At 38.6% G+C, this 26,361-nt stretch overlaps 1 protein-coding gene across 2 annotated transcripts in view; it reads left to right on the top strand.

Annotated features, from left to right (window-relative positions):
• PRKG1 (protein kinase cGMP-dependent 1) overlaps positions 1-26,361 on the top strand; it is a 1,243,975-nt gene that overhangs the window by 786,250 nt on the left and 431,364 nt on the right. For both annotated transcript variants that reach the window (XM_068548120.1, XM_068548119.1), the window contains exon 4: positions 17,364-17,469. In XM_068548120.1, coding sequence (XP_068404221.1) covers positions 17,364-17,469 — 106 coding nt within the window. The remainder of the gene's footprint in view (positions 1-17,363; positions 17,470-26,361) is intronic.

Genomic DNA, 26,361 nt, shown 5'->3' with positions numbered 1-26,361 from the left:
AAGTATGAACTATGCAATAGCAACCAGCAGTTAGATGAAGAATTCTGTCAAATCAAATATTTAACCTTATGAGACCCTGGCCTCCCATCCTCAATAAGAACTGCTTAACTTGAAGCAGCTGTAAAGAGAATATAAAAAACAAATAGAAGTGGGTTGCTTAAAAGTAAATCAGCTCCCTTTCTCTGCATACACTGGTAATGATCGTGGAATACTTATCCCATGCCAAGCACCGTGCTTTACACATATTGACTTGTTTAATTCTCACAACAATGTATGAGGTAGGTACTCTTTTTAATCTAATTTTACAGAGGAAGCTGAGCTATAAAGAGGTTAAGTAACTCGCCCATGTCCCACAGCTAGTAACTGACAGAGCTTGGCCTTGTATTCAGGCAGCTCCACTCCTGAGTCCTCACTCTTGACCCCCAGGCTACATTGCTTCTTATTGTATCATAGACTTTGCTGCTCTAAGTGGGGCCCTTGGACCAGCATCAGTAGTGTCACCTGGGCATTTGTTAGGTTAAATCTGAGGCCTCGCTCCAGACCTACGCAATCAGAATCAGCATTTTAACAAGGCCGCCAGGGGATTCTTATATACATTTAAGTTTACAAAGTACTGATCTAAGACCCTTACTAATAGAAAATAATCTATTTGAGAAGAAAAACAAAATTAATATTCTACCCCAATTAAATTGCCCCCTGATTTTTCCCTGCAGGTTTTGGATATGTCAAAAAAGATTTCAAATGTTTAAGTAAGTTACTCTGTTTGTTCTTCCAATCACAAGTCTAGGCATGAAAGTATATGTGCTCATTACTCTTTCTTAGACTAATGGCTCTTAAGTTGTGGTGCCTGGACCAGCAGTATCTATCAGCACCACCTGGGAGTTATTATGTATGTAAATTCTTGGGGGGCCTAACCAATACCTGTTGGGGGTGGAGCCCAGCAATCTGTATTTAAAAAGCCCTCTAGGTGATTCAGTGCCTCTCAAGTTTGAGAATTGCTGCCTTAGTTCTTCTGAAATGTTGCCCGATTTGAGTGATGCTGTGGGTTATACTTTGCTGCTGAGCCCTCCTTTAAAGGTATGGTTCCTTTGTTTTGCAAACGAGGCAGTTTATGAATGTGTAGAAAAGTCTGTGATGTGAGCTTTAGTCTCATCGAAAACAAACCACAGTCCTAGAAGATAGGAGCATAGCTTCTTGCAAACAGATGAGGCGGCTGACTTAATCTTTGCCAAAGTGGCTAATTCTTTGGAAAGGGTTGGCTCTGGCGTTTGCCCCCTTGTCATCTTGGTTAACTCTTTCTCCATCCCTTTTGACATTTCATTATACGTAATTGCTACTTTTAGCGCTCTGCTTGTGAAAGGCTTGCTTTTGCTCGGTTGTCTGATGTGTTTTTTTCTCCACGCTGGTTGGGGCTGACCTCTGACAGGCTTCTGACTTTGCTGTCTCCACAGCAATCATTGCCTTGGCTGCCGCACAGAGTCTCTTAGTTGAGGCCTAATAAAGATGAAATGCACGCTTTGCGTGCAGGATGGCGTCCTTCAACTCTTCTTTCTCTCCCTGCCTGGTAATGCCATTGTGTCTGATGTGGAGATGAATAGCTTTCTTAGAAATTACCCCGGAATGCCGTTTCCCCTGTGGTACTTCGGTGCAGCCTCTGTATGTGGCGCTCCCATCGTATATTCAGCATCAGCTGCTGTGTGCGCTCGTGTTTTTAAACTGCAAGCATAGGTTGGTCATCTTTTTCAAAGTTAAAAAAAAGTAAAACAAAAACGGAACAACTTATACCTGTCAGGAAGAATGAATGGTTTTATCATGGGACATTTCTAGAGAAATTGGAATGTTTCTTTACAGTCAGTACCAGTCTATTTTACCTGTGGCATAAGTCCTGAAATGATTGTCGCTTTGCTGATTATTGGAGCAGCCCGATAGAACTGTGACTGTACCCCAGAGCTTGTAATTGTTTATGGGGGAGGGGATGTCTGCCTTATCTACTTCAAGTAAGCTGCCCTTATAACACATGCTTAATTCTGGCGTTTATCTGGAAATACAATTACAGTATTGAACTTCCTTCCCTGATGAAATAAGGAACAATTTCCTAAGTCTCGATCTGACTGTGTAGTTTCATTAGCGTCAATTAGGCTGCCATTAATTTAGCTTTAAAAATGGTCACAGCTTTTGGAATAAAAAAATTACTTTCTTGGGACTTCCCTGGTGGTGCAGTGGTTAGGAATCCGCCTGCCAGGGCAGGGGACACGGGTTTGATCCCTGGACCGGGAAGATCCCACGTGCCGCGGGGCAACTAAGCCTGCACGCCACAACTACTGAGCCTGTGTGCCTAGAGCCTGTGCTCTGCAACAAGAGAAGCCACTGCAGTGAGAAGCCCATGTGCCGCAACTAGACTAAGCCCGCACGCAGCAGCAAAGACACGACACAGCCAAAACTAAATAAAATTTTTAAAAAAACGATTAAAAAAATACATTCTTTTATTTGTTTTTGCCTCTCATCTTTCTCTTCCTTAGTGAAAGGACAAGTATGTTACTGATGGAAAAAGGCTCACTTGTGACGGGAGAGTAATTAGTGTGAAAACCATGACTAATTAAAATAAACGTTCTTCTCATTTTTTAGAATCCAGGTTGCTCACTGGGGTTGTTACTCTTTCTTCCTTTTTAAGCCATAAAATTGTAATTTGATTATTTTTATATAAAGAACATTTGGAATCATGTCAAGTCCTCATCAGAAATAGCTCCTTTATTTCTTCTTGGTATTTTTCATTAGTGCCCTAAAAAATGTACTATGACAATAGGTGAGTGGTAAACCAGTGCATGAAATGAGAGGGGAAAAAACAGTGGTATTTTTGATTATAAACTCCAGTCTTTAGTTCTCAGTTTGTCCTTTGCATACGCATCTCTCCACTTCTACCCTGATATGGTTTTTTTTCCTCTTTATTACCGTTTCCTGATTGGAAAATAAGAAAAGGAAAACAATTGCATAAAAACATTGACCAGGGATGCTGAAAGAGCCAACAAAGACAAAATCAAAAGGATAAAATTTACATCCTAAAATATATTTCTGGCTGCCTACTTAAATGCAGCTTGTAACAGATCCATGTCTATCTATTGTATTATTGATTTACAATGAAGATTTCAAATTTGTTAGTAGATTTATTTGGCAATACTAGGCAGCAACAAGATACAAGGAACAATAAAGATTGAGGCTAGTTATGTTGATCTCCCAACTCCACATTTTAGATCGAGTTGTACTCCAGCCAAGGCCATTGTCAACCATGCTCAATGTCCGATACATGTTTGTATTTGAACAGACATAATACACTCATGCCATGTTTAAATGCATAAAGCCAAGTTGATGAGGACATCGTATGGTTAAGAAAGCACACACCGGCTACTTTTGTTAGTGATTGGGAGACATCTCAAGCAGCCAATATAGATAAATAAACCAATAGTTAGCCTAAGATGGTAACTCTGATTTATCTTAACGTAATAATGTATCTGTGGTTACACCATTGTAGCATCTGGGTTAAGGAACTTAAGCTGTACTGTCTCCATTTCTCGTGATTTACTACATACTTAAAGCAGGTGGTATTAGTTATACTGAAGAATATAGATTTGAAATCCCCAGAAGTCTGTAACTGAGGATATTGTCAGGATGTATGGGGTAATTTTTAGAAATCTGGAGTTTCAGAATGGAGTGAATGATATCAGTGAAGTCAGAGAAGGTGGAAAGTTTGATGTTTCGTTAATTTTGGCTAAGATCTGCTGAAGTCATGCCTGGGTTCTATAAAATATGGTAGCACAGCAATCTAAGGGGGTGGGTTTGTTGTCTCTGATCTGAGTGGTGAGGGGTAGAGATGCCTTGCATGTGTTTTAGGAGTTTATGGCTTTGAGCTAAATAAGGAATGTCTGTTTTGCAGATGGAGCCAAATGAAAGGAAAAGAGAAATAAGATTTAAAAAAAATATTTTTTAAGTTGTAAAGTTTTGCTAACTTCATTAACGTCAGGAATTTGACCAGTCCTCCCTTTCTTTATTTCGACAAACTTATCCTCCTGGTCTCATCGTAAGCACTTTTTCCTCGGGGAAATCTTTCCTCACCCCTAGGACTTGGTTAGATGCTCCTGATAGATGCTCCCTACAGACCTTGTGAACCTGCCAGGTGAGCCTAGCACTTACCACCCCCTATTGATATTGCTTGCTTAATTGTTCTCTCCTCCATTGAACCATTGCAAGCTCCTAGAAGACAGCAAACAATACACATATATTTCCTATCATATCTACAGTGCACGGCAGTATTTCCTAAACACTTTTGTGGAACAGATAACTTACCACATTCAAGCTTCACTTATGACTTTAGTATTTTCCTTTTCTTTTCTTTATGTATCAGTGCTTTGTAATGATTCAGCTGTGTCTTGAGATCTTTTACCACTCAAAAAACTTTCGAGAATTGGATCAAGGCAACTAGACTGCTTAAGATTTCTAGAAATGTCTCAGTTATTATTAGGCAATGTATCCTTGGGAAAAGAAAATCTACTGTCTATAAAGGTCGTGCAGGCCAAATTTACAATTTGGAAAATGTAAATCTTAAATGAGTACCATATTGATCTGAATGTTTTTGGTCATTATGGTTAAAATTGTGATATGTGAATTGAGAATGTCTTTGAAGGACTTTTGGGAAATGTACTCTGTAGCTATTGGCATCTGGCTGGATATATTTTTATAAAATCACTTTCTCTCTGTACCTTTTTTTTTTTGTTTTTTATGCTTCCTATTGATATAATGGAATTATTATAACTTGTCTTATGTAAGTATCATTTCAAAAAGTTAGAATTATATATGTGAAAGCACTCTGAAAACTATAAAATCTTATTCAAATGGCTTAAAGATTCCAGAGCTTAACCTCTTTTCTATATTATGCAGTGATTATGCCAGAATTAGCCATTTGTAAGGCATGCAGGACTCCTTCTGGGGCTCCAGAGACCAGACTCGGTGTGGCTTAGGCAAAAATGTAACTTGATTGATCACATACTCAGGGGGAAAGGAGGATGAGGCATGGGTAGGGATGGGACGCTGGGATTGAATTCCTCAGCATGGTGGTTCTCCAAGGAAGAGACGCTGCCAGGGCAGGCACAGCAATACGCCCACGCAGGCTGAGTTTAGAAGTAACCCTGCTACATATATTCACATCTGTCTTCATCTCCTCTTAGCAAATGTACATCCTTCAGTGGTGTGAGCAAATGACAGGCTGTGCTCGGTCTGCCATTATTTTGCCGAAGGAGTTGGCACAGCTTTTCTGACCAAAGGCCAATCATTAGGTGGCTAATTTGCACTCTGTCACCGTCATGCCTTCACAGTTGGTGCTGTTGTGTGAAAAGGATGTTTGGTGCAAGAAAAGTGGATATATTTAATATGTTTAAGCAGAGAATCCTCTTTTCTAGAAGTCCAGATTTTTTTTCTCCAGAAGAAACCAGTGACTCTGTAAAATATAGAAGATACTGCTTTTTCCATCCGTAAAAATAAGAACTATCAGTTTCTATATTGCATCATAGCACAACCCACCTCTGCATTCAGTTCAGTTAAAGCTCGTTTTTCTAACTCTTGTTGAATGATCAGTTGTCATTGCGACACTGCATCTTCCAGATGAGTAAAATCACAAGAAGGAAAATAACATTCTCTTTATATGCCAAAAGTAGACAATTTTGAAAATATAAAACGGCTGAGCTCACTTGACTCTCTTGATGTCCTCTACTTCATCTGCCAGTGGAGGAGATCGTTAGAGTACTCCCTTTCCTTAGGATTTTTTCCCCAGAATTCTGCCAGATGTAGAGAATTACATATAACTTACTACAGAAGAGATGGGCCAAAAAGGGACATTTCTATTTCAAAGCCTACTAGTGCCTAGAAAATAAATGTGAAGTAGTATTGCAGCTGTTTCTCTTAACCAGCTGGGTCATATACTTTCTTAATGGGACCGAGGCAGAAGCATTGGTTTTCATATTTATGTGAGGACTTGAAAGGGATCATAAATTATGATGGCTGAGTCTAGCCTTAAGGTAGCAATGAACTAAGGTGATGTAGAGGTATACAACGAAAATGGAAACTTCTAAAGCACATCAACAGGGAGCTCTTCAGGGAAGATACAGCAGGAGGTTAATGGACATCTAATCTTAATGCTTCATTTTTTTCCCCCTGGAGAGATGAGATTAATTAAGCATACATCAAATATATGGCTTCTGGCATATAGACACAGTGTTTGCAGAAAGAGAAACAGTATGATATAAGAACTGACTAGGAAAAAGGAAACCCCTCCTTTGGGAGACAAAATTTTAATAACATTTCCAAGCTGAAGTCACGTAATTCAACTTGCAAGGAAAAGTTATTAGTATGACTTTGTAAAGATGTCTACTTGAATTTGAGCAAATACGTAAGCATATGTTTTCAGCATCTTAGTGCAGTGTTTTGGGATGCAGCTCATCCAACTGACAAGAGGACTTAAGAGATGTAATACCCATTTCCTTAATGAGATTCGAGACTTAAAATCTGTTGTTATGAACAGATGTGCTATGACATTTACCAACCACGTGCTGATAGTTTTTGAATTAGGCACACTGTTCAAAATATGCCAAACGGCAGGAAATTGTCACCATAATAGGGCTGCCGGCTACACCACCTCAGTAACTTGCCAGAGATTGAAGCTTATGATGGAGGTCCAAAATGTGTCATGTTTGGAGCCTCACTGATGTGATAGAGAGCCTCTACGTACTGAAGAACTCATTGAAAATGAATATCATTAAGGTGGACTGGCCACCCAGCCTCTGTTTCCTTTCTAAAGGATCACAAACCATCTGTTGAAGAATATTCTAGAATTTTTCGAAGATTTGATTTCAACTAAATTATATGAGGCCTGTTTATAATAGAATTAAGGAATACCTAAACGTGCCAGGCAGGAATATGTGTGAGTTATTCATTTAACAAACATTTATGGGTCGTTTTCTACATGCCAGTGACTGGAGACACACTGAACTGGGGATAAAAAGATGAACAAGACCCACTTTTTGCCCTCAAAGAGCTCTAGGCTGCTGTAAGCCAGCTTCTTATCTCTGTTATCATATTAAGACACTCTGAGTCTTTATCTTAATTTTCCTCTTAACCTTTAAGCCTTCGTAAACCTGTATGCAATTCACCAAGTAATGTTCTCTTTTATTATTCTGAGGTAGTGAACCAACTTCATGACTGCTGTAAACTTCTGGGTTTTTTGTTTGTTTGGTTGGTATTTTTTGTTTTTTGTTTTTTTTTAAACTCAGAATTCATTGCCATTAGCCCACAGGTTAGTGTTTGTTTTCTATGTGTTTATAAGATGGAAACATCATTAAAGGCCATCCTTGAGTGAAGAAGATTTGAGATGCCAGGTATCATGCTGAATATTTACCATGAGTAATTTCATTCGTATCTGAGAAGAATTTCCTGAGGCACACATTATTATCTTGGTTTCCTAAAATAGACTGATGAAATCTTAAATTACTTGCCCAAGGCCACACAGCTCCTGTGTGGTTACAGGGACGATACACAGGCCAGATTACTGGCTTTCATGCTGTAGCATGCTGTCTCGTGCCTTTATTTCTTTTGTATTCCTGAGCCTTTCAATTTGTGCATGAAGCATTGACTGAGACGCCATTTCCTTCATTAACATCAACAAATGATATCACCTTTTTTCTAGACAGTTGACTCTCTCGCATAGGCCTGTCACGAACCCATCATCCTGTGTACAATGCCCCTTACAGGAGTATGTTACCTCAAAATAACTATCATTATGTATTCATTCATGTAGATCTATGACTCACTTCTCTCTGCATTGATATCTTACCTAGTATAAAATCTTGTGGTTCAGTTACTCCTTTGAGGTGATCCAATTCAATTTTCCATCTGATATAGGAAGTCTTTCTCCATTATTTTATTAAGTGGTCTACTGGAGCATTTCCTGTGATGGGAAGTTTCTTAGGACAAGATTTAGCCATTGCTGCATTCCTTTTGTCTTTACATTGAGTCTTAATCACCAATCCTGTCAGTTCTAATTACTGGCTTAGTTCTGTCCTTGACAAGTGTGAAGGAATTACCTCTTAATCTACCAGAAACATTATGGAGTGGATTGATTCAAATTTTGCTTGAGGTGGAATAATTAAGGCTATTAGCATAAGGTGGAATAATAAAGAAGTGAATATATAAAGAGGAAAAGTAAAGAAAGTTAGCTTTCAGCAGCAAGGAGGTACTTGAGAACAAGGTATGTATCTTATTTATCTTTGTATCACCAGTGCCTAATACAGTTCTGGGCACGTAGTAAGCTCTCAAATGTCTGAAGAATGTTTAATAAATGTCTTCCAACTTTTGATTTCAGGCTAGCCCTTAATGCTACTATAAACAGCTTCATTGAATTGACTTAAAGTCTAACAAAGCCGTCAAATCTTTTAGGACAGTTACTGAGTTTTCGCTTTCTCTTATCCAGAGTGAATATCCTCAGTTTCTTCTTTTTCTCAGATTGTTTTCCCCTTGTAACCTAGTCACTTATTTACCCTAAAACATTTGTTGAATCCTATGAGGTATCACAGTACTCATAGTGGACCGTGTATGGTACTGATATGATTCAGGTACATGAATAACTACGAAGCAAGTCAGAGTGATAAAAAACCACAAAGGAGGCAAAATCAGAAGGTTGTAGAAAAAAAATAGAGAAATTCTAGCTGGGGTGAACTGGAAAGTCTTCATGGAGAGAGTGGCCTTTAAACTGGGTCTTGAAGGGCTACTAGGATTGTCATGAGTAGAAGAAAATAATTGGAGCAAAGACCTGAAGGCAGAGAACGGAAGTGTGGATTTAGAAACTTGACAGTAGAATCATTGGATAAAATATAAAGGTCTGTGTAGAGGATTGTGAGAGATGAATTTTGAAAGGTACTTTAAACTGAATATGGATTAAATGCAAGGATGGAGAGGTTTTGCTTTATTTATTGGCAGTAGGGAGCCGTTGAATATTTTGTTGGTAGAGTAACAGGATTAGAATAGTACTTTAGGAAGATCAATCTTGCAGGACTGATTGGAGTAGTTTATCATTTTCGTAAGTGTGCTTCTCTGTCAGTAGCTCAAAGTGATTATGTAATCTTCACTAGACAACTCAGAGCACTTTGGTCTTCACGACTATTATTATCTGGGAGTCTCTTGGCTCCTCCTTTCACTCTTGGTCCCTAATTTGTATCTGAGTTAGAGAGAAAGCCACTTACTTCCTAGAGGCTTATTCCCCCTTTCTTCCTGCTCTTTTTCCTGATATACTTGACATTTTGCTTCATGTCAGCGTTGTTTCAGATGACCTGAGGTTGATTGCTTTACTTTCTCTCTCTCTCTCTATTCATTTTTATAACCCTCCCTCCAACCACCAGCCCCCACTACCAGATTTACATAGAACTAGGTGTCTACAGGTTTCTAAATAATTGCACTTTGGTTTAGTATATGTTTACAACAGTACACTTTATTGTCTTAACAAGGAGTGCCAGGAGAAAGACTGTGACACCTGGGAAGTCCCTGCTTCCACGGCCAGGTTTTGCATCCCCAGTCCCTGTTACTAATCAGCACTTAGTTTTTGGTGTTTATGGGCTTTGGCCAACAAGAAGGGAGATGTGGTTAGAGTTCTGCATGAGTGGAGTTTGCTCTGGTACACTTGGCCCTCACATATATTTGTCTCTGCTGCCCTTGGCGGCTGCTGTCAGCTGGACTCAGGATGGTTCATGTTACTTTAACTTTTAAAGATGACTTTTTGACGCCACTGGGACTCCCCCTGCATAAAAACTGGAACCTGTAGAATGAAGCACAATGCTTCTTGAGCTTTTTCACTGAAGGCCACTAAAGACAGAAGGTAGCTCCTGGTAACTCTGGAGGTTAGGGAGAGGGGTGTGCTAGGCATGCCATGGTGCTGAGAGCCAGGAGAGGGAGAGGTGGGGTAGAAGATGGTCACGAGGAACCTGCCTCAGGTACAAAATACTTTTGAAGGCTCCCATTGCTTTTAAACCTTAGGTAAAACTTGCAGCCCAAGCTTCTGTTTTAATTTCAAGATATCTTCACCACCTCCGTTATGGAAGTCAATTTCCTATTCCTTTTGCTCCTGTGAATTCAGTGATGATGAGTAGGGTGGTGAAGTGGGTCAGAAAAAGAGGATGAGGAAAGCAGATATCCTTAGCCCAATTTCAGAAGCATGCAAGAGTAAAAAGAACCAGGCTTTGGAGTCAGAATGAAACTGAATCTTAGAATTATTATATGTGTGACCTGGGCAGTAACTTAGCTTCTCTGAGACTCAGTTTCCATATTTATAGGAAGGGGAAAAGAATATCTCGTAGGATTAATATAGGATAAATTACAAAATAATTTTCTGTACAAAAATAAATTACCACCTATTTGGCCCTTTCAGTATTTTTAACATTTGAAAGTTAATTTAAATTTTAAAATCATCATGTTAATGTTTTAATATCTTCAGAAAGCTAGCACTTGGTCTTACCAGTTACATTGTTCAAGGTATGAAGCTGAGCAGAATTTAGAGAAACAACTATCACTCCTTTTGGCTTCCTTAAAGGGCAGCCCACTGTACCAACTCCTTTCAAATACGTGCACATCATGACAATACTGATAAGTGACTTTTCTACTGTTAAGCTTATAATAATGATTATTCTTATCTGCAATGTCCAACTTTATTTTATATATATTTTTTCATTTTTGGCTGCGTTGGGTCTCCGTTGCTTCACACCGGCTTTCTCTAGTTGCGGCGAGCGGGGGCTACTCTTTGTTGCGGTGCGCGAACTTCTCATTGCGGTGGCTTCTCTTGTTGTGGAGCATGGGCTCTAGGTGTGCGGGCTCAGTAGTTGTGGCACACGAGCTTAGCTGCTCCGCGGCATGTGGGATCTTCCCGGACCAGGATCGAACCCGTGTCCCCTGCATTGGCAGGCAGATTCTCAACCACTGCTCCACCAGCGAAGTCCTGCAATGTCCAACTTGACAATCTATCATCTTCATAGAATATATATCATTAAAGAGAGAATTTTTCTAAGCAAGAAAGTTTAAAATATAACCCCCATACTAACAGTGAGGCAGTCTGCACAGTGGAGATATCGGTGCTCTCCAGATGCACTGTAAACAGCAAATGGCCTTTTCTAATTATGAAGCATTTGTCTCAGAACATTACAGCAGCTGGAATTTGGCTTTAGGCAAACATATGTCTTAATAATGTTGGGAAGCATTTGTGGGCTTCATGGACCCCCTCAAGGTCTTTTGTAAGCCGATTCTGTAGCACTAAGTATCTGAGTTATCACAGATGATTCAAGCTTCAAGAAAATGGGGGGGTGGGGTGAGGTGTAAAAATAAAGTTTCTGGAATTCCTGGAGCATATAGTAAAGTACCTTACGGTCTGAGCTGGAGCTCTTTTAATGTTGAAGGTGAAGTAGGAGAACAAGCTGATGACACCTGTCTTGTTCTTCCACCCACATTAAGCCCTCCAAAGCTTCTAGCTCATTCACACACAGTTTAGATCAGCAGAAGCTTTGAGATGAGACCTACCTACTATCTGAGAATGTTCCCTGGAAAACAGGGGCTGACTTGGGGAAGAATAGGTCACTCTGGGATCCTTGTCAGAAAACTCAAACAGTGTTTTGCTGCTAGGGGAAGACACTTGGAAAAGCTCAAATTGAAAACCCATTCTCTTCTAATAGAGATTATGAAGGTCTAGAGTAATTTTTCCAATGAAGTACAAGAATAGAGATTTTATTTGGACAAAATGTTTGACATACACACAAAATGCAATTTAGAAAATACCTGATGAGCTCTACTTTGTGCCATCCCAGGCACAAGAGAAGCATGCAAAGAAATTATATGAATATTGATATGTGGGGCTCAGTGTTAACCCTTTATTTGCTGAGCTGAGGGAATCCTTGGGAGTCCTGGGCAGAGGGCTGGGAATAGTCAGGGAACTTAGGGAAGTGGCTGTTTGTTAATAAGTAAACCATACTTGTTTAGTAATTTGTATGTCCCTATGGATGCAGACCAGCTAAAGTATTACCTCTTCCCTTACCACTCTTCCTGTCTCCTTCTCTGAGGTAATCCTTTCTCCAGGATACTTAGAGCAGGGGCTCTTAATCTTAAGGGTGCCATGGACCTATTTGTCACTCTGATGAAGCATATGGGCTCATCTAAGAATGTTTGTAAAAGCATAAAATAAAATACACAGGATTACAAAGAACCATTTATATTGAGACACAATGATAAAACATTTAATAATTGTGAGAAAATAACACATTAAAAATGAGATCTAGAGCTCTAGTAACTACCATAAGTTCAAAATAATGATAAATGTAAATTATATTTAAGATATCTGCAGCAAATGTAGGATGATATAAAAATAGCCATGGTTTCTATTGCTGACAAACCACTTACTGTGGTTTGTTGCCTATACTTACCGAAGAAATGCTAAATTTCAGTAACAGGGTAGTAAAAATAAAGATGTTGCTTTCCCACCTCACATTCACAAATCCTTTGTGTTTCATCCACAGACTGCTTGGGGCTCCATGGACCCCAGGTGTCTCCATTCAAATTTCTGTAACAAATACCATAGACTGGTTGGCTTAAACAATGAACATTTATTTCTCAGAGTTTTGGAGGCTTGAGGTTCAGGATCAGGGTGCCAGTATGGTGGAGTTCTTGGTGAGGGCCCTTTTCCTGATTATATCGTCAAGTGGCCTTTTCTAGGTGTGTTCAATTGACTAGATTGGCATAAAATAAATAGGGGCAGAATACTTATTTGAGTCTGTAAGTGCTCTATACCTACACATGCTTTCTCAGTGTTCTTCCAAAATACAAATTGGGCAGCAGATGAATTCCCCATTTGGAGAATTTAAGCCAAACCCAGATTTGTGGTTTCAGAGTCTAGCACAATTTTACAGCTCATTCTTCTATAATCTTGGTGTCCCCTAAATGAAGGTCAACTTTTGCCTACGGTGAAGGTATTCTTAATGTACTCCTACACTGAGAGACCCCAGAGTAATGGTAACTTGTATCTTTTCCACAGAGTTCAATCTGGCCTTAACCTGAAAAAATGATAAATGTTTCCAATAGCGAATTTTAGATACACACTTGAACAAAAAGGAAAATCCCTTCCCAACCTTTTTTCTGCTTTACACTCTTCAGATTTATGTGTTCAACAACAGTAATCATTGTGAAAATCACAGGAATTTTATTTGTGAAGTGCTTATCCCCTACAGAGATTAATACGCCACTTAATATCAAAGGTAAATGGATGTTTTGAATGTTCTCTAAGTTATGGAAGCAACAGACATACACTTCCAGCAGGCTGTTTAAGAAGCAAGATGTTAATCACAACTCCAATATAACCATACTTCTGACAACATTACAAGGTGATTATTAGTCATGCTTGCCCACCTGTAAAATGCTGACTTGACTAATATGCATATTGGCAGCATATAAAAAAGGTGTTGGCACCTTGCCCAAGGTCATGGACAAACTTGAAGTTTCATTAAGCCATATTGATTATCATGCAAAATATCTGGAACGCAGTTTTACTCGGACATTCCATTCACATGGGCTATTGAAATCAGAAGATAAAACAAAAATACTGAATTCTGTGAACTTAATTTCAGAGATCGTTTTTCTACACATGAATTATGATATCTAATAAATTCAGTTTAGACATTTTAATGTAACCTTAGAGTCTGACTAGGCATATATATCTTCTGCAGGTGAACTTCATGTACACAAATTACATTAATTAACAATTATACCCAGTGTTTATCAAATAAAAAGCAAGTTTCTTGAGTTGGGAAGTTAGAGGAAACAAGACAGGGACTTTTCTCTGAGGGAATGTAGTACAAACTTATTTGAGGTAACGTAATATAGACATAGAGATAATTGACTGTGTTTGGTAACATGCAAAGTGCCAGTAAATGACACAGAAAAAGCTATAGTTGTAAGACAAAAAGGTTGTTTATCAGGAGAGACAAGAGATGGAGCCTGGCCTTAAGCGTGAACTCAGACTAATAATGCTGCAGGTAACTTAGTGTGTACACACACACACACACACACACACACACACACACACACACACACACACACACACACACACACACACACACACACACACACACACACACACACACACACACACACACACACACACACACACACACACACACCTGCCAAGCCTCTGCTGTTACTCCGATTGCTGCCTTATTCACTGAGACCCTCCTCACTTCATTCCTGAATTACTGTGGCCTCTGCCTGGCACTCCTTACTCCTTGTCTGAACCTGGGCGCACAGTGTATCGTTAGAACAATTTTCCTCACACTGAGCTTTTATCATATTAACTACTGTGCCCAATGGTTTGTACATAAAGTGTTATTTTGATGGCGCCAGTGTTGGTCTGTGTTCTGCTTGACTCCGGTGTTTCTGAATCCAGTGTGTCCCTCCTAGATTAGTCTTTCTCAGCTATCGCTATGATATCTTTCGGTTTAAGAGATTGTAATAGAAGCTTTTATATACTGTTACCAGGAGTATGCACTGTGATGTCTTTCTGGGGGGCAAAGCCTTAAAATGTATATATGCTTTATTTCACTTTGACATTATGCTTTTAATCATGACTTTGTGCATTTTAAAAATATATATACTACAACTATTTTTATTGCTGCTATTTTTAAAATTTGTTGACATATCCTAATTGGTCCTTTGGAAGGAAGAGTGTCTATACTGGAAACACCTGGGAACCATTAAAAATGATGAATATAGAAAATACTGATTTTTTTTCTAGTAAGCATTTAATTTTTTTTTGATATCCCCATGGCATGTCCTTTAAAATTGTGGTTCTTTTTTGTTTTGTCTTTTTAAGATCTCTAGTAGCTTTCTGTTGTTCATCAAATTAATCCTTGCTTCCTATGCCTGGTTTCCAGGGCCCCGCATCAACCTACTCTCAAATTGTGTAGCAACCTTATAGAAATCTCAACCATTGCAGTCTGTTTTATCCCTGACTGGACTCCCACAGCCCAAACTCACTTCCAGCTGTGCTCTTGTTTATGTACTTTCCCCACTTGACTACCCTTTGTCTCTCTCCCAATTCAACTCCTATCTTTTTTTAAATAAACTTATTTATTTATTTTTGGCCGCGTTGGGTCTTCGTTGCGGCTTTCTCTAGTTGCGGCAAGCGGGGGCTACTCCTCGTTGCGGTGCACGGGCTTCTCATTGCGGTGGCTTCTCTTGTTGTGGAGCATGGGCTCTAGGCACGCAGGCTTCAGTAGTTGTGACATGTGGGCTCAGTAGTTGTGGCTCGCAGGCTCTAGAGTGCAGGCTCAGTAGTTGTGGCGCACAGGCTTAGTTTCTCTGCAGCATGTGGGATCTTCCCGCACCAGGGATTGAACCCGTGTCCCCTGCATTGGCAGGCGGATTCTTAACCACTGCGCCACCACGAAAGTCCCGTATCGTTTTTTAAGGGCCTACTTCTTATGAATCTTGTCCTGATTTTCTCAGTCCTTTGTGGGTATATCACCCAGTTCTATGGTTCGTCTCAAGTAAACAGGTGTTCTGGAAAGAAGCCTGGATTCAACAAAGGAACTAGGATGTGACTGGAGCACACCTGTGAGATAAGCATTGTTTTCTGCTGAAGGTTGATTTTTGAAGGCTATTTGGAATGGAGCCATGCACACACCGGTCCTTGCTGCTTTGTTCTTTTTCTACTTTACTGGAGAAAAAAGATTCTCAGTTAAGAGCTGGCCAAGGGAGAAGTCATGTTTTCTTTTTTAGCTTCAAACAATTTTGCAAGGAAAAATTAGGTAAAGTTCAAAGATAAAGGTTTGCTCTGGAGTGCAATATTCCTTTATCATCTTTTTCATCTGTTCCTATGTGCATTACTTCTAGCATCTTCCTGCAAGGCACATACATGGCCTGATTACTCGAGCATTTTCTCCTCTCCCTTACGCCCAAATCTTGATCTGTTGCTTTCACTGGGCTTAGTCTGAGAACTGTGAAGAAGAGAGAACTGCATTCGTCCATTTTTGTGTTTGGTTCACTAAACTATATACCCCAGCCCCATTCACTGGTCTTGCTCAAACCCCTGCACAGCCCTTCTCTACCCCATACTCCATGGGTACTATGTATGAATTGTCTTTTTTTTTTTTTTTTAATTAATTAATTTATTTATTTATGGCTGTGTTGGGTCTTCGTTTCTGTGCGAGGGATTTCTCTCGTTGTGGCGAGCGGGGGCCACTCTTCATCGCGGTGTGCGGGCCTCTCACTATCGCGGCCTCTCTTGCTGCGGAGCACAGGCTCCAGACGCGCAGGCTCAGTAGTTGTGGCTCACGGGCCCAGTTGCTCTGCGGCATGTGGGATCTTCCCAGACCAGGGCTCGAACCCGTGTCCCCTGCATTGGCAGGCAGATTCTCAACCGCTGCGCCACCAGGGAAGCCCTGAATTGTCTTTTTTAGTTCATGTGCTAATTTAAAATATTTCTATTATGAAAATTTGCAAACATACAAATAGCATAGTAAAACATGCTTCTTGAATACCCATCACACAGATTCAATTACCAACATTTTTAGTGTACTCTTTTAAAACCTAAATTTATCTTAATATTTTGTTCTCTTACGCTATAACATGTCTTTCTAAAACTTGTCTTTTAGTCATGTGCTTCATAGATCGAATAGTGAGCTCTTCTGTGGTATTCAGTTTCAATACTTAATTATTCATTGTCAAAGACAGTGGTATGTGAGAGAAATTAAAATTCAACAAACGTAGCTAATACATTGATAACTTCATATGGTAACTTTGGGCACAGGTTACAATTTAATTGTAATTATTATTTCTATTCTATTAAGTTAACCACTAAACCTGACAACTAAATTTTCACCTATATTTTTAAAAATTAAAATATGATCGATCATGTGAGTCATTAACACCATTCTGGTTAATTACCAGGGAGTGTTATTTCTTGTGAACCTCTCTTATTCTTTACCCGATTTCCTTTGTATACAGTCTTGAAATTACTAAATACTTTCAATGTGTTCTTAGACCGTCTCATCCCTTAAGGACATAAGAGCAACAGGAATCTTCCTTATAGACATTAATACTAGTATTGAAAATTATGAACTACATTTTGTCTGTAAGAATACTTGCCTTCTTAACTAAATAGGATAGCATTATGATATTAGCTTTAAACCAAGGTTAATCATTTTTATTCCACTGAATAACTCATTGCTTTTGCACATTATAATTCACTGTTGAAATTCTTTAATTTTTTTTCCTATTTTTTTTTTTTTTTTCTTTTTCTGCAGCTCTTGTAAATGTGAAACTCTGGGCCATTGATCGACAATGTTTTCAAACAATAATGATGAGGACAGGACTCATCAAGCATACCGAGTATATGGAATTTTTAAAAAGGTAGGATGCTTTCTTTTCTCCTGAGAGTGTTTTATTGTCTTTTCAACCTTCCTCTGAAATGCAGCCCGGGGAACACTTTTTGCCTTTATCTCAGTCTTATTAGCCTACAAATTTGTGGAAGTACAAGACTTTGGACTGGCTTCTTTCTATTTCTGCTGCCAAATTTCATGATAGGTGGTTAAGTCAGAACTTCAGAGTTTCATCCAACATCCTCTCATAGAGGAGAGCAGCATAGAGGAGAGAAGCAAGTGAGCATTTGCAGGAACAACGACAACAAAAAAGATATTGAGTCCATCTCTAACTGTTGATCAGTTAATATATTTACCTCTTCTAAAGCAACCCACAGTATAAGACTGAATCATCTCTTGTGTGAGGTTCTATATTAAAGATCAGATGACTAAGATGAAAAGTTCCAAGAAGAAGTTTATTATCCTTTAATCCTGAACTTAATTTCCCAAATTAAATTCATTTTATGTTGCAGTTCTGAGGTATCAAAAGCTTTTCTTTTCCTGGTATTATATATTATTATAATAACTCAGTATACCACAGGAATTGGAATAAAACGCCAGCTTTCATTTCTTAGGCATATACTGATAGTCACTGAAATTCATTTCTTTGTCTCTATGCTTATTTTAAAGAGTATATATTATCATTAAAAAGAATATTGACAACTTTGACTTTTTTCTAAAAATAGTTATTTTGTATAATGTTTCTTTTGAAACAGAACCATCACTAAATAGTGATGTACAGAGTATGTGAGCTAAATGGGAGTGCAACACCAATTAAGATTTCATTTTTTGAGAGCTAGAATGTTAAACTGGCCTTTATATTTTATATTTTTATTTTTGGTGAAGAAATGGTTTAAATGGAGTCAAAAAATCATATTTTGTGTCAGTGATAGAAAAATCTTAATGGATATCTATTGAATGTTCTTAAATGCAATTTTACTGTTCCTTATTGGGTATTTCTTTTGGTTAACTTATTGTTTCTGATTACATTTTTTATTTCCACATAATTTTTTCTTTATTCCTGGTAAAAGGACAATAAAATTCAAATATGACATCAGGTGAGACCATATTAAAAAATTACTTTATTGGCAAGGTGTTGGTTTTTTTACTAAAGGTGATTGAATGAAACAGAAGTGGAAATGTGAATTTCTTCTGTTTGAAGATTAGTATAGTTTGCGAGGAAATTAAATTATTCAGGTGCCATCTGTGTATGTTATATATGTATATATATGTTGATATGTGTGCTGATACATAGATATGTGTATGTGAATGGAGAGAGAGAAAGAGACGGAGTGAATATTCATTTTTAAGCCTTTATTAAAGTACAAGTTATTGATTTCTTGTGATGCAGCCCTGATAGAGAAAGATCCCAACTGGTAATCAGTGAAATGCTTGTCTGTGGGACAGTTAACTATTTGTCTCACATACCTAAGAGCTGGGTATTTATGATGCTGGTTTCAGCTTCCATAAGTTAGTTTTCATAAGGAAATGGAATGAGTGCCCATGCTGTCTTTCATGGCTCCAACAAAAACTCTTCAGAGGCACAATTTCAGGAAATTGGAGATGTCTGTGTGTGTGTGTGTGTGTGTGTGTGTAAGTGTGTAATTGACCCCTGGATATACTTTTATTTTTGTATTCTCAGAGATGCCCAAATTTGTCATCTATTTTGACAATTCAAACCTTAAACAATAAAAGTTGGTTCTCTTAGAGTGCGTAAACATTTCTTGTTGGCCAGCTTAGAGCAAGTGGAGTTTAACTGATTTACTAAAAGAGACAGGCACTGACTTTGATGTCACTCTTCATCTGGCCACTCTGTAAAACATCAAGTCCACATCATTTGTGTATGTAGTAGTGGGCTGGGAGTCCAGAGAGGTGACAAATGACCACTGTTGCCTGGGGCCAACTTTAATCTTCCTAAATTTTGACTGTGACCAACTGGTTCTCTTTCTACAATGCTTCAGTGGCTCAGTTCCTGTTGAATTAGTTACAGCCTCATTAGCTGGGTATTCAAGGTCCTCCCACAGCCAATGGCAGCCTGCTTTTTCAGCCAGGTTTCTTCTTGCCCCAGGCAAACCAAATGATTCCATGTGCCCAGGCAGACCTTGTGCTTTTATATAGCACACTACCTCTGTTGCCTTTTCCTCCGTTGTCAATGTTGAAGTCTCTCTCTTCTTTTTATATTTAACTAAAAGCTGCCCTTTCCGCAGATACTGATGGTTCTACTGGGAAGCAATCTCTTTCTTCTCCGGAGCTTCATTTCTACCATGTGTGTTATTTTCTACTTTATTATAATCTCACTGCTAAACTTCTCTACTTTTAAACTACAGACTTTTCAGGACTAGAGCTATTTCTTAAGCATCTTGATTTTCTTCTTTAGCACACAGCTTACCACTTTGTAGACAGGCAATTTACAGGACAGTAAGTGTGGGACGAGTACGTAATTTGCAGGGCCCACTGGAAAATAAAATTCAGGGCTCCTTTTGCAAAAATTGTGAAAAATTTCAAGACACTGGTGGCATAGTATGAAACCAAGTATAGGGATCTTCTAGTCTTGGGCCCTGTGCTATTATACTTGTGAAACTAAGAGTGAGTAATCACTCCTCCTTCACTTTCCCAGGATAATACTTGCTGCCATTTATTTTGCAAGGCTGTTGAGATGACATAATATTCCCCAAGGAAATGTAGATCTTGTCAAAAACTAAGATGACAAAAATTAATTAAACTTTTCTACCATAACTTCAGAATTTTTTATTTCCCTGTTTATTGTTGATTTTAAAATTCTGCTTACCACTCTCACATTATGTAAAAGCTTTAAAATTTTATATAGTTAAGTCAGCCAACTTTTTACTTGATGGTTTCATGTTTAGAAAGACATACTTTATCATAAAAACATAGACTTAATACTTAAATCCTCTGTAGCAGTCTGTGTGTGTGTGCACGTGCGCTTGTGTGTATGTGCATGGCGGGGTGTTTTTCTCTAATATGCTTGCTAAAAAAAACTTTCATCTGAATTTTTCTACTATAGATACATATACTTTATAGTTAAGGAGTTAAAGCAATTGTGACACAATCAGAAAAATTAAAACTCTAGCAGATGGTATTAGAAATCGTCAGAATTCTTCGCAGTGAGCGTCTCTATGGGACATTGGAATGCCTTCCTAACGGAGGACCTTCAAGGGCAGGGAGAGGCTAAAAGAGGAGTGATTCTGTATCACTGCTCATCTCCCCATACCACACTTCTTCACTTTTCTAAATAAGCAGTAAATTTGGAGGGTGAGAAAAGGGGGACACATCAGGCATGTAAATGCACAGACAAAATGCAAGGATTTTTCTTTATCAAAGTCGGTTTTTATTTTCATTCCAGTGTGCTTACTCATTTTGTAACCACCAGTCATGTGGTTTGGCCTCCTCTTTGCTATTAAACGCCACATCAAACCGTGATTCTGGTTCTTTAATCCTATTTAGTCGTTTCTCTTTTGTGCTTATATTTCACATTCCCTGATGTAAACACAGATGTTCCTATGCAAGCATAGCAAAAAAAAAATATTCAAGAGGCAGTGCTGCTAAGCGAGGTATGATTGCTATAGGTCCAGTAGCGATTTTGTGAGATGCATTTTCCATCTTCTCTGGCTACTGAAAAATGCTGTTGTTTTGCAGATGGATTCTGAAAAATAACTGCCAGAGTTAACTGCCAGAGTTAATTTGTGTTGCTTTTTTCTGAGCGTATTCTCTGTGCTACTGTTGGCACAGACATCTATACCCGGAGGAACATTAGAATGCAGCTGTGTGACCACTGGGATATGCTTGAAGGAACTGGGTTTTCTGTTGGCCCCAAACTCTGATGATGCTAAACGTCTATTTATCTTAATGCCTCCCTGACAAATCAGAGACACAGCAGGGACTGTTTGGAATTTAAGCTACTCAATCAAGCCTGTCGACCCACAAAAAACCTTTTCTTGATCCACTAAAGAATCTTTTGGTAAGGCAGATATGCTCGCATCATCATTCTGCATAAAACCTTTCCATGACTACTACTCACTCCTAAGATAAAGTAGGTCTTTGGCACTGTCTTCAAAGCCCTGCTTCCCTTGGCTACTGCTGACCTCCCTAGGTTCATCTCGCTCTCCTTCTTCTCCTTCCTTGTCTTCTCATTCCCTCTTTGCTCTAGTCACGTGGTGAGCCTTCATTTCCTTATATGCTGTGTTCCCTCCCAATGGGGATCCTCCTAAGAGACTCCTCTCCCTTTGAATGGATGCATTTCCTCAGGTGATCTATGGTGTAGCACCCGGGAAATGGTGTGCCATCATGGCAGAAAAAAGAATCTGATCTCTCTCAAACAATCACAAATTTCTGATTTACCTTCCTTAGGCTGAAAGAGAAATTAATAGTATTAGCCACCAAGTTTCATGTTGTATTCTCAATAAATAGAATTTTAAAGTTTAGGGATTTTGAAGTTCTTTACCTATTTGATTCTCAGCTGACTCTCCAGCCGTTAAGGAATTGGGAGGTATTTTTCAATTTTAAAACTACCAGTCATGTGGTTTGGCCCTCCTTGGGCAGAAGAGTGGATCTTCTCCAGGGATCTCTGATCAGATCCCTGGAAGCTAATTTATAACAAAGCCCAAAGCTAATGGCTCCCTATGAGGGCCATAGCAGCATCCACGTACAGGGTGTCAAGACGAGGAGTAGGCCTTTGGCAAATCATAGAACTACTCTGTTGATTAATCCTTCTGCCTCAGTTTTCTCGTTGAAAGCCGTGGTATACATTTTGATGCTGTGTAAAGGTTCCTTATTCCGTATGTCCATTCCTAGGGAGTAAGCCCAAATCTAGTTTGTTATTCCCCCTTATCCTCTAAAACAGTAATACTTGTATATACATCTAACATATAATTAAATGTTACTTACTATGCAGATTAGAAAAGTAAGTGATTCCTTTAAAAAAAAAAAAAAAAAAAAGGCAATATGATTTTGTTCTAGAAACTTCATGCTATCCTTTGGATATCAGAATAACCTTCACTGTGGATAACTTCATTTGGGGTTGACTCTATGACTTCAGCCTATATCCCAGACCAACCTTCCTGAAATGTCTCTTTAATTGCTTTACATTTCTCTCATCTGGTAGTTTTGACCACACCTGTCACTAGCAGCGGCCTAGCCTACATAATGATGCATCTTCATGTCTGGTCTGATACATCAATAATGATTAAATTTTAGTTTTAGAAAAATCTAAGACAAGATATAGTTTCATCTCTGTGCACGTTTTATAGGTGAAGGAATTGAGTCTCAGAAGCCAAAATAAGCTCACATTGAGTTAGAAACAGAACCTAGAACACAGGCTTCTGAATTCCCAATCTGAGTATTCTACCATCCCTGGACTCAAGTTCACAGTTGGTTCACAACTTCTAATGAAGCTCCTCACTATAGTAAACTTAACATGAGGGTGTGTTAGTGGTATTTTCTTTTTGCCTCTCCACGAAGGTAACATACTTATATTATTAGTTTGATATTATATAGACTTTTTTCTGTACTCTATGTTTTTACTTTCGGCCTGGGGTAATGAAATTTTTAAATGCCTTGCAAGTTTTTCCTTCTCCGATCCAGTTTAAAAACCCCCAAATTTCATTTTCTTATAACTCAATCCAACAGGTCACCTTGTTTCTCAGATTTTAATTGTTTATCATATTTATAAAAACATAGGGAGAGATTTAGAGTTCTTTGAGTAAAATACAAACTTGTAAGGGATATGAGAGCTTGCTCATTTCACTAATGAGAGAGCCGAGGCCTAGATCGGTTATGGGAGTTGCCCAAAGTCACATGGACAATTGGTAGTACAGTTAACCCTTGAACAATGTGGAGGTTACAGGCACCAACCCCCATGCCCTCAAAAATCTGAGTATAACTTATAGTCAGCACTCTGTATACATGGTTTCTCCATATCTGCCATTCCACATCCTCAGATTCAACCAACCATGCATCATGAGGCACTCTAGTGTTTATTGTGGAAAAAATTTGCATGAAAGTGGACCCATGCAGATCAAATCCCTGCTGTTCAAGGGTCAACTATATACTGATCCAGCTCTCTGCCCTCAGGTAAAGCTGAAATTCAACTGTCTTTTGTTCAAAACCTCCAGCGTATAACTCAACACGATCTTGACTAAACACATGTTCCAGTGTTTCACAATTCCTCTAGGATATGTTTTAATACTCCTGCTAAGATTGCTATATTGTCCATAGGAAGAGAAAGTGTAACTGCTTACAGCTGCCCTTGTAAGGTCAGTTTTGAATGACAGATGTGGGGTGGGGTCTGGAAATTGACATTTTTAACAAGTTCTCAGGTGATGCTCATGTTTTTGGTCTGGGGACCACTCTTGGGAATCATTGATCTAGGATATAAGATGAAGGTAGAAAATATATTTCAAATATTTTAAATGTTTGTATGACTTGTTATGAAAAGAGTATTTGTTTAAATTTTGGATTCAGCATCTTATAGGTATGTAATCTTAGGCAAGTTTCTTTAAACTGACTCTGTTTCTACAACCAGAAATAGGGTACCCTCCCACAATGAAGGATTATAATTAGGAATAAACAAAATGCGATAATATGAGCAAACGTTTACTGAGTGTGTGCTAAGCAATGTTCAAAACACTTTAGATGTATTAACTTATTTAATCCTCAAGAAAAATCTTTAAAGTAAGTACTAACATTTACATTTTACAGATGAGAAAACTGAGGCCAAAGAGTTAAAGTTCCACAACTAGTTAGGGGTAAAGCCAGTAGCTCCAGAACTGACCATCTAAACTTGGTCGCATACTGCCTCAGTAACTGCTGGATACTCAAATATTAGTTCCCACCCATTGCTGCCCTCCTCAACAAATTTACGTTTACTTTGCCTGGAGATTTGGGTAGTTGACTTTGTCCTTGGTGTATCTGGGTTTCCCATTTACTGTATTTTTTTTCTCTCATAGTGCCCTTTCCCCAAACCTCAGTAATTTTTTCCTTCCTCCCACCCCCGAGGATATGTTCTTAGAAATAAATGCTCTGTAATAGCATGAGAGCTGTCACTTTAAATGGTGATGAATAAAAGTGATGATGTCTTAGAACTGCTTAGGCTCAGTGATGTTTGGAAATCCACCACCTGTATGTCAGCAGGCACCATTATTACTAAAATGGATATTAAATGACCAAGAACTCAGGGTCAGTGTCTTTTGGCATCAGAGGAAAGTGTTTGTGGCTTGAAGCTCCTTTCTACCCTCCTGCCTGGAGCTCTTCAAGCACAGATGGTGGTCTTTAGGCAGGACCTGTCCTTGCTTAGTTAAGCTGAGTTCTGTGAACTTCTTTAAGGAATTGCACTATTTGGACGTTTATTGATGGAGTATCTTTGGTACACTTTAGTCTGAAGAAATCATGATGCTACTTTTGGGGCACAAATTATGTAAGGGACAACAACATAGTCTAATCAACTTGTTGAGATCACATTTGCTGAAAAGCAAAATCACGATCCCACTTTCCCTAGATTTTTCAGGGAGAGATGGCAAAAGAAGGTGCATATGAAAATAGTTTTAGGGATTTTAGACCTTTTTTAAAAATTTTCAAAGGATGAGTGACAGATCTTTTAAGCTCTTAAGCTTTGAGCTTTAATAGAGCTTTTCTAGAAGACTGTGAAAACTGCATTAGAATTAAGCTTTGCAAAGCTGGCATAGTTTTAATTTGAAGGCAAATAATGTGACGAATAAAGAGGTACTTTCTCACACCATTTTCAAGTTGGCCTGCTCACAGCCCATTTCATGGTAGCGGATCCATTCTCATTAAAGGTGACACAGGAGCAGATAAATGTAAAAGTGGCCATTAATTTCATGTTGTCATCTAGCATTTGCACAAATGTCTCCATACTGATCCTTTTTAAAAAGAAAGACAATGTAATCTGATATTTGCATAATGATATAGTGATTAAAATTATTCATCTACAATGTTTACGTATAGGCACACTCACCTCCACATGTGTGACTTCCTTCTAATTCTTGCAAATAATTAATAAGATATCTGATTTATGGTATTTGTGGCTAAAACTGTCCATTTAAAGTCAAGTAACGAGTCTTATACAGACAAGTACCGTTTGGCTCTGAGGAAGACAAGGCCCCAGCTAAGGGACTTAGTACGTTGATTCATTATACTGCTCCTTCCTGAGTCTAAGCTTGAAAGGATGTGTCCCTTTGGGGACTGTAGGCTGACTTTCCTCCATCATGTTCCTAGGACAGTTTCTCAACACTCTGGGGTTTAAAAAACTAAAGCAGCGTGATAAAGCAGTTTAATATTCCTCCATTTTATTGCTGTAGTTTTGATCCTTATAAATCATTTCTGTAGTGAGGCTTCTTTATTTTTTATTAAAGTATAGTTTATTTACAATACTATATTAGAGGCTTATTTCATTTCTGTATCTTTCATACTGAGCCTACTTACTGTCCCATCTTTTTAAAATGTTTTGTATGCCGATGATTGGTGCATCTGGGAGGGAGTTGTTTTCCATCAGGAGAACTATTCTGTAATGAAGAAGTTCAGAAGGAATCCATGAGCTTTTAGAGAAACTAAGACGGGAGCTCCTTGGATCCCGGCAACCTAGATTTCTCCACTAGATGTAGAAATCTACTTCCCCAGAGCTGGAGAGAAATCTGAGAATCTGGAGTGTGGATGAGGAAACTCTGTTGAGGGACAAAGTAAACATCCGGGTGATTTAGACAAAGTATGTGTCTCAGCTTGTACGTTTTATCTGTCCTGGGAAGAGGAGAGTACATCAGTTTGTTTAGAAAAAGCATGAATAAGGAGAAGTATGACTCATAGTTTCTGTTTCTAGGGTTTTTGTGTGTGTGTGTTTTTGTTTTTTTGCTTG

The sequence above is a fragment of the Eschrichtius robustus genome, chromosome 7, assembly GCF_028021215.1.
Source record: "Eschrichtius robustus isolate mEscRob2 chromosome 7, mEscRob2.pri, whole genome shotgun sequence".
In the NCBI taxonomy this organism is placed as follows: Eukaryota; Metazoa; Chordata; class Mammalia; order Artiodactyla; family Eschrichtiidae; genus Eschrichtius; species Eschrichtius robustus.
The sequence above is the reverse complement of the archived record's forward strand: the minus strand, read 5'-3'. Positions and strand labels throughout refer to the sequence as shown.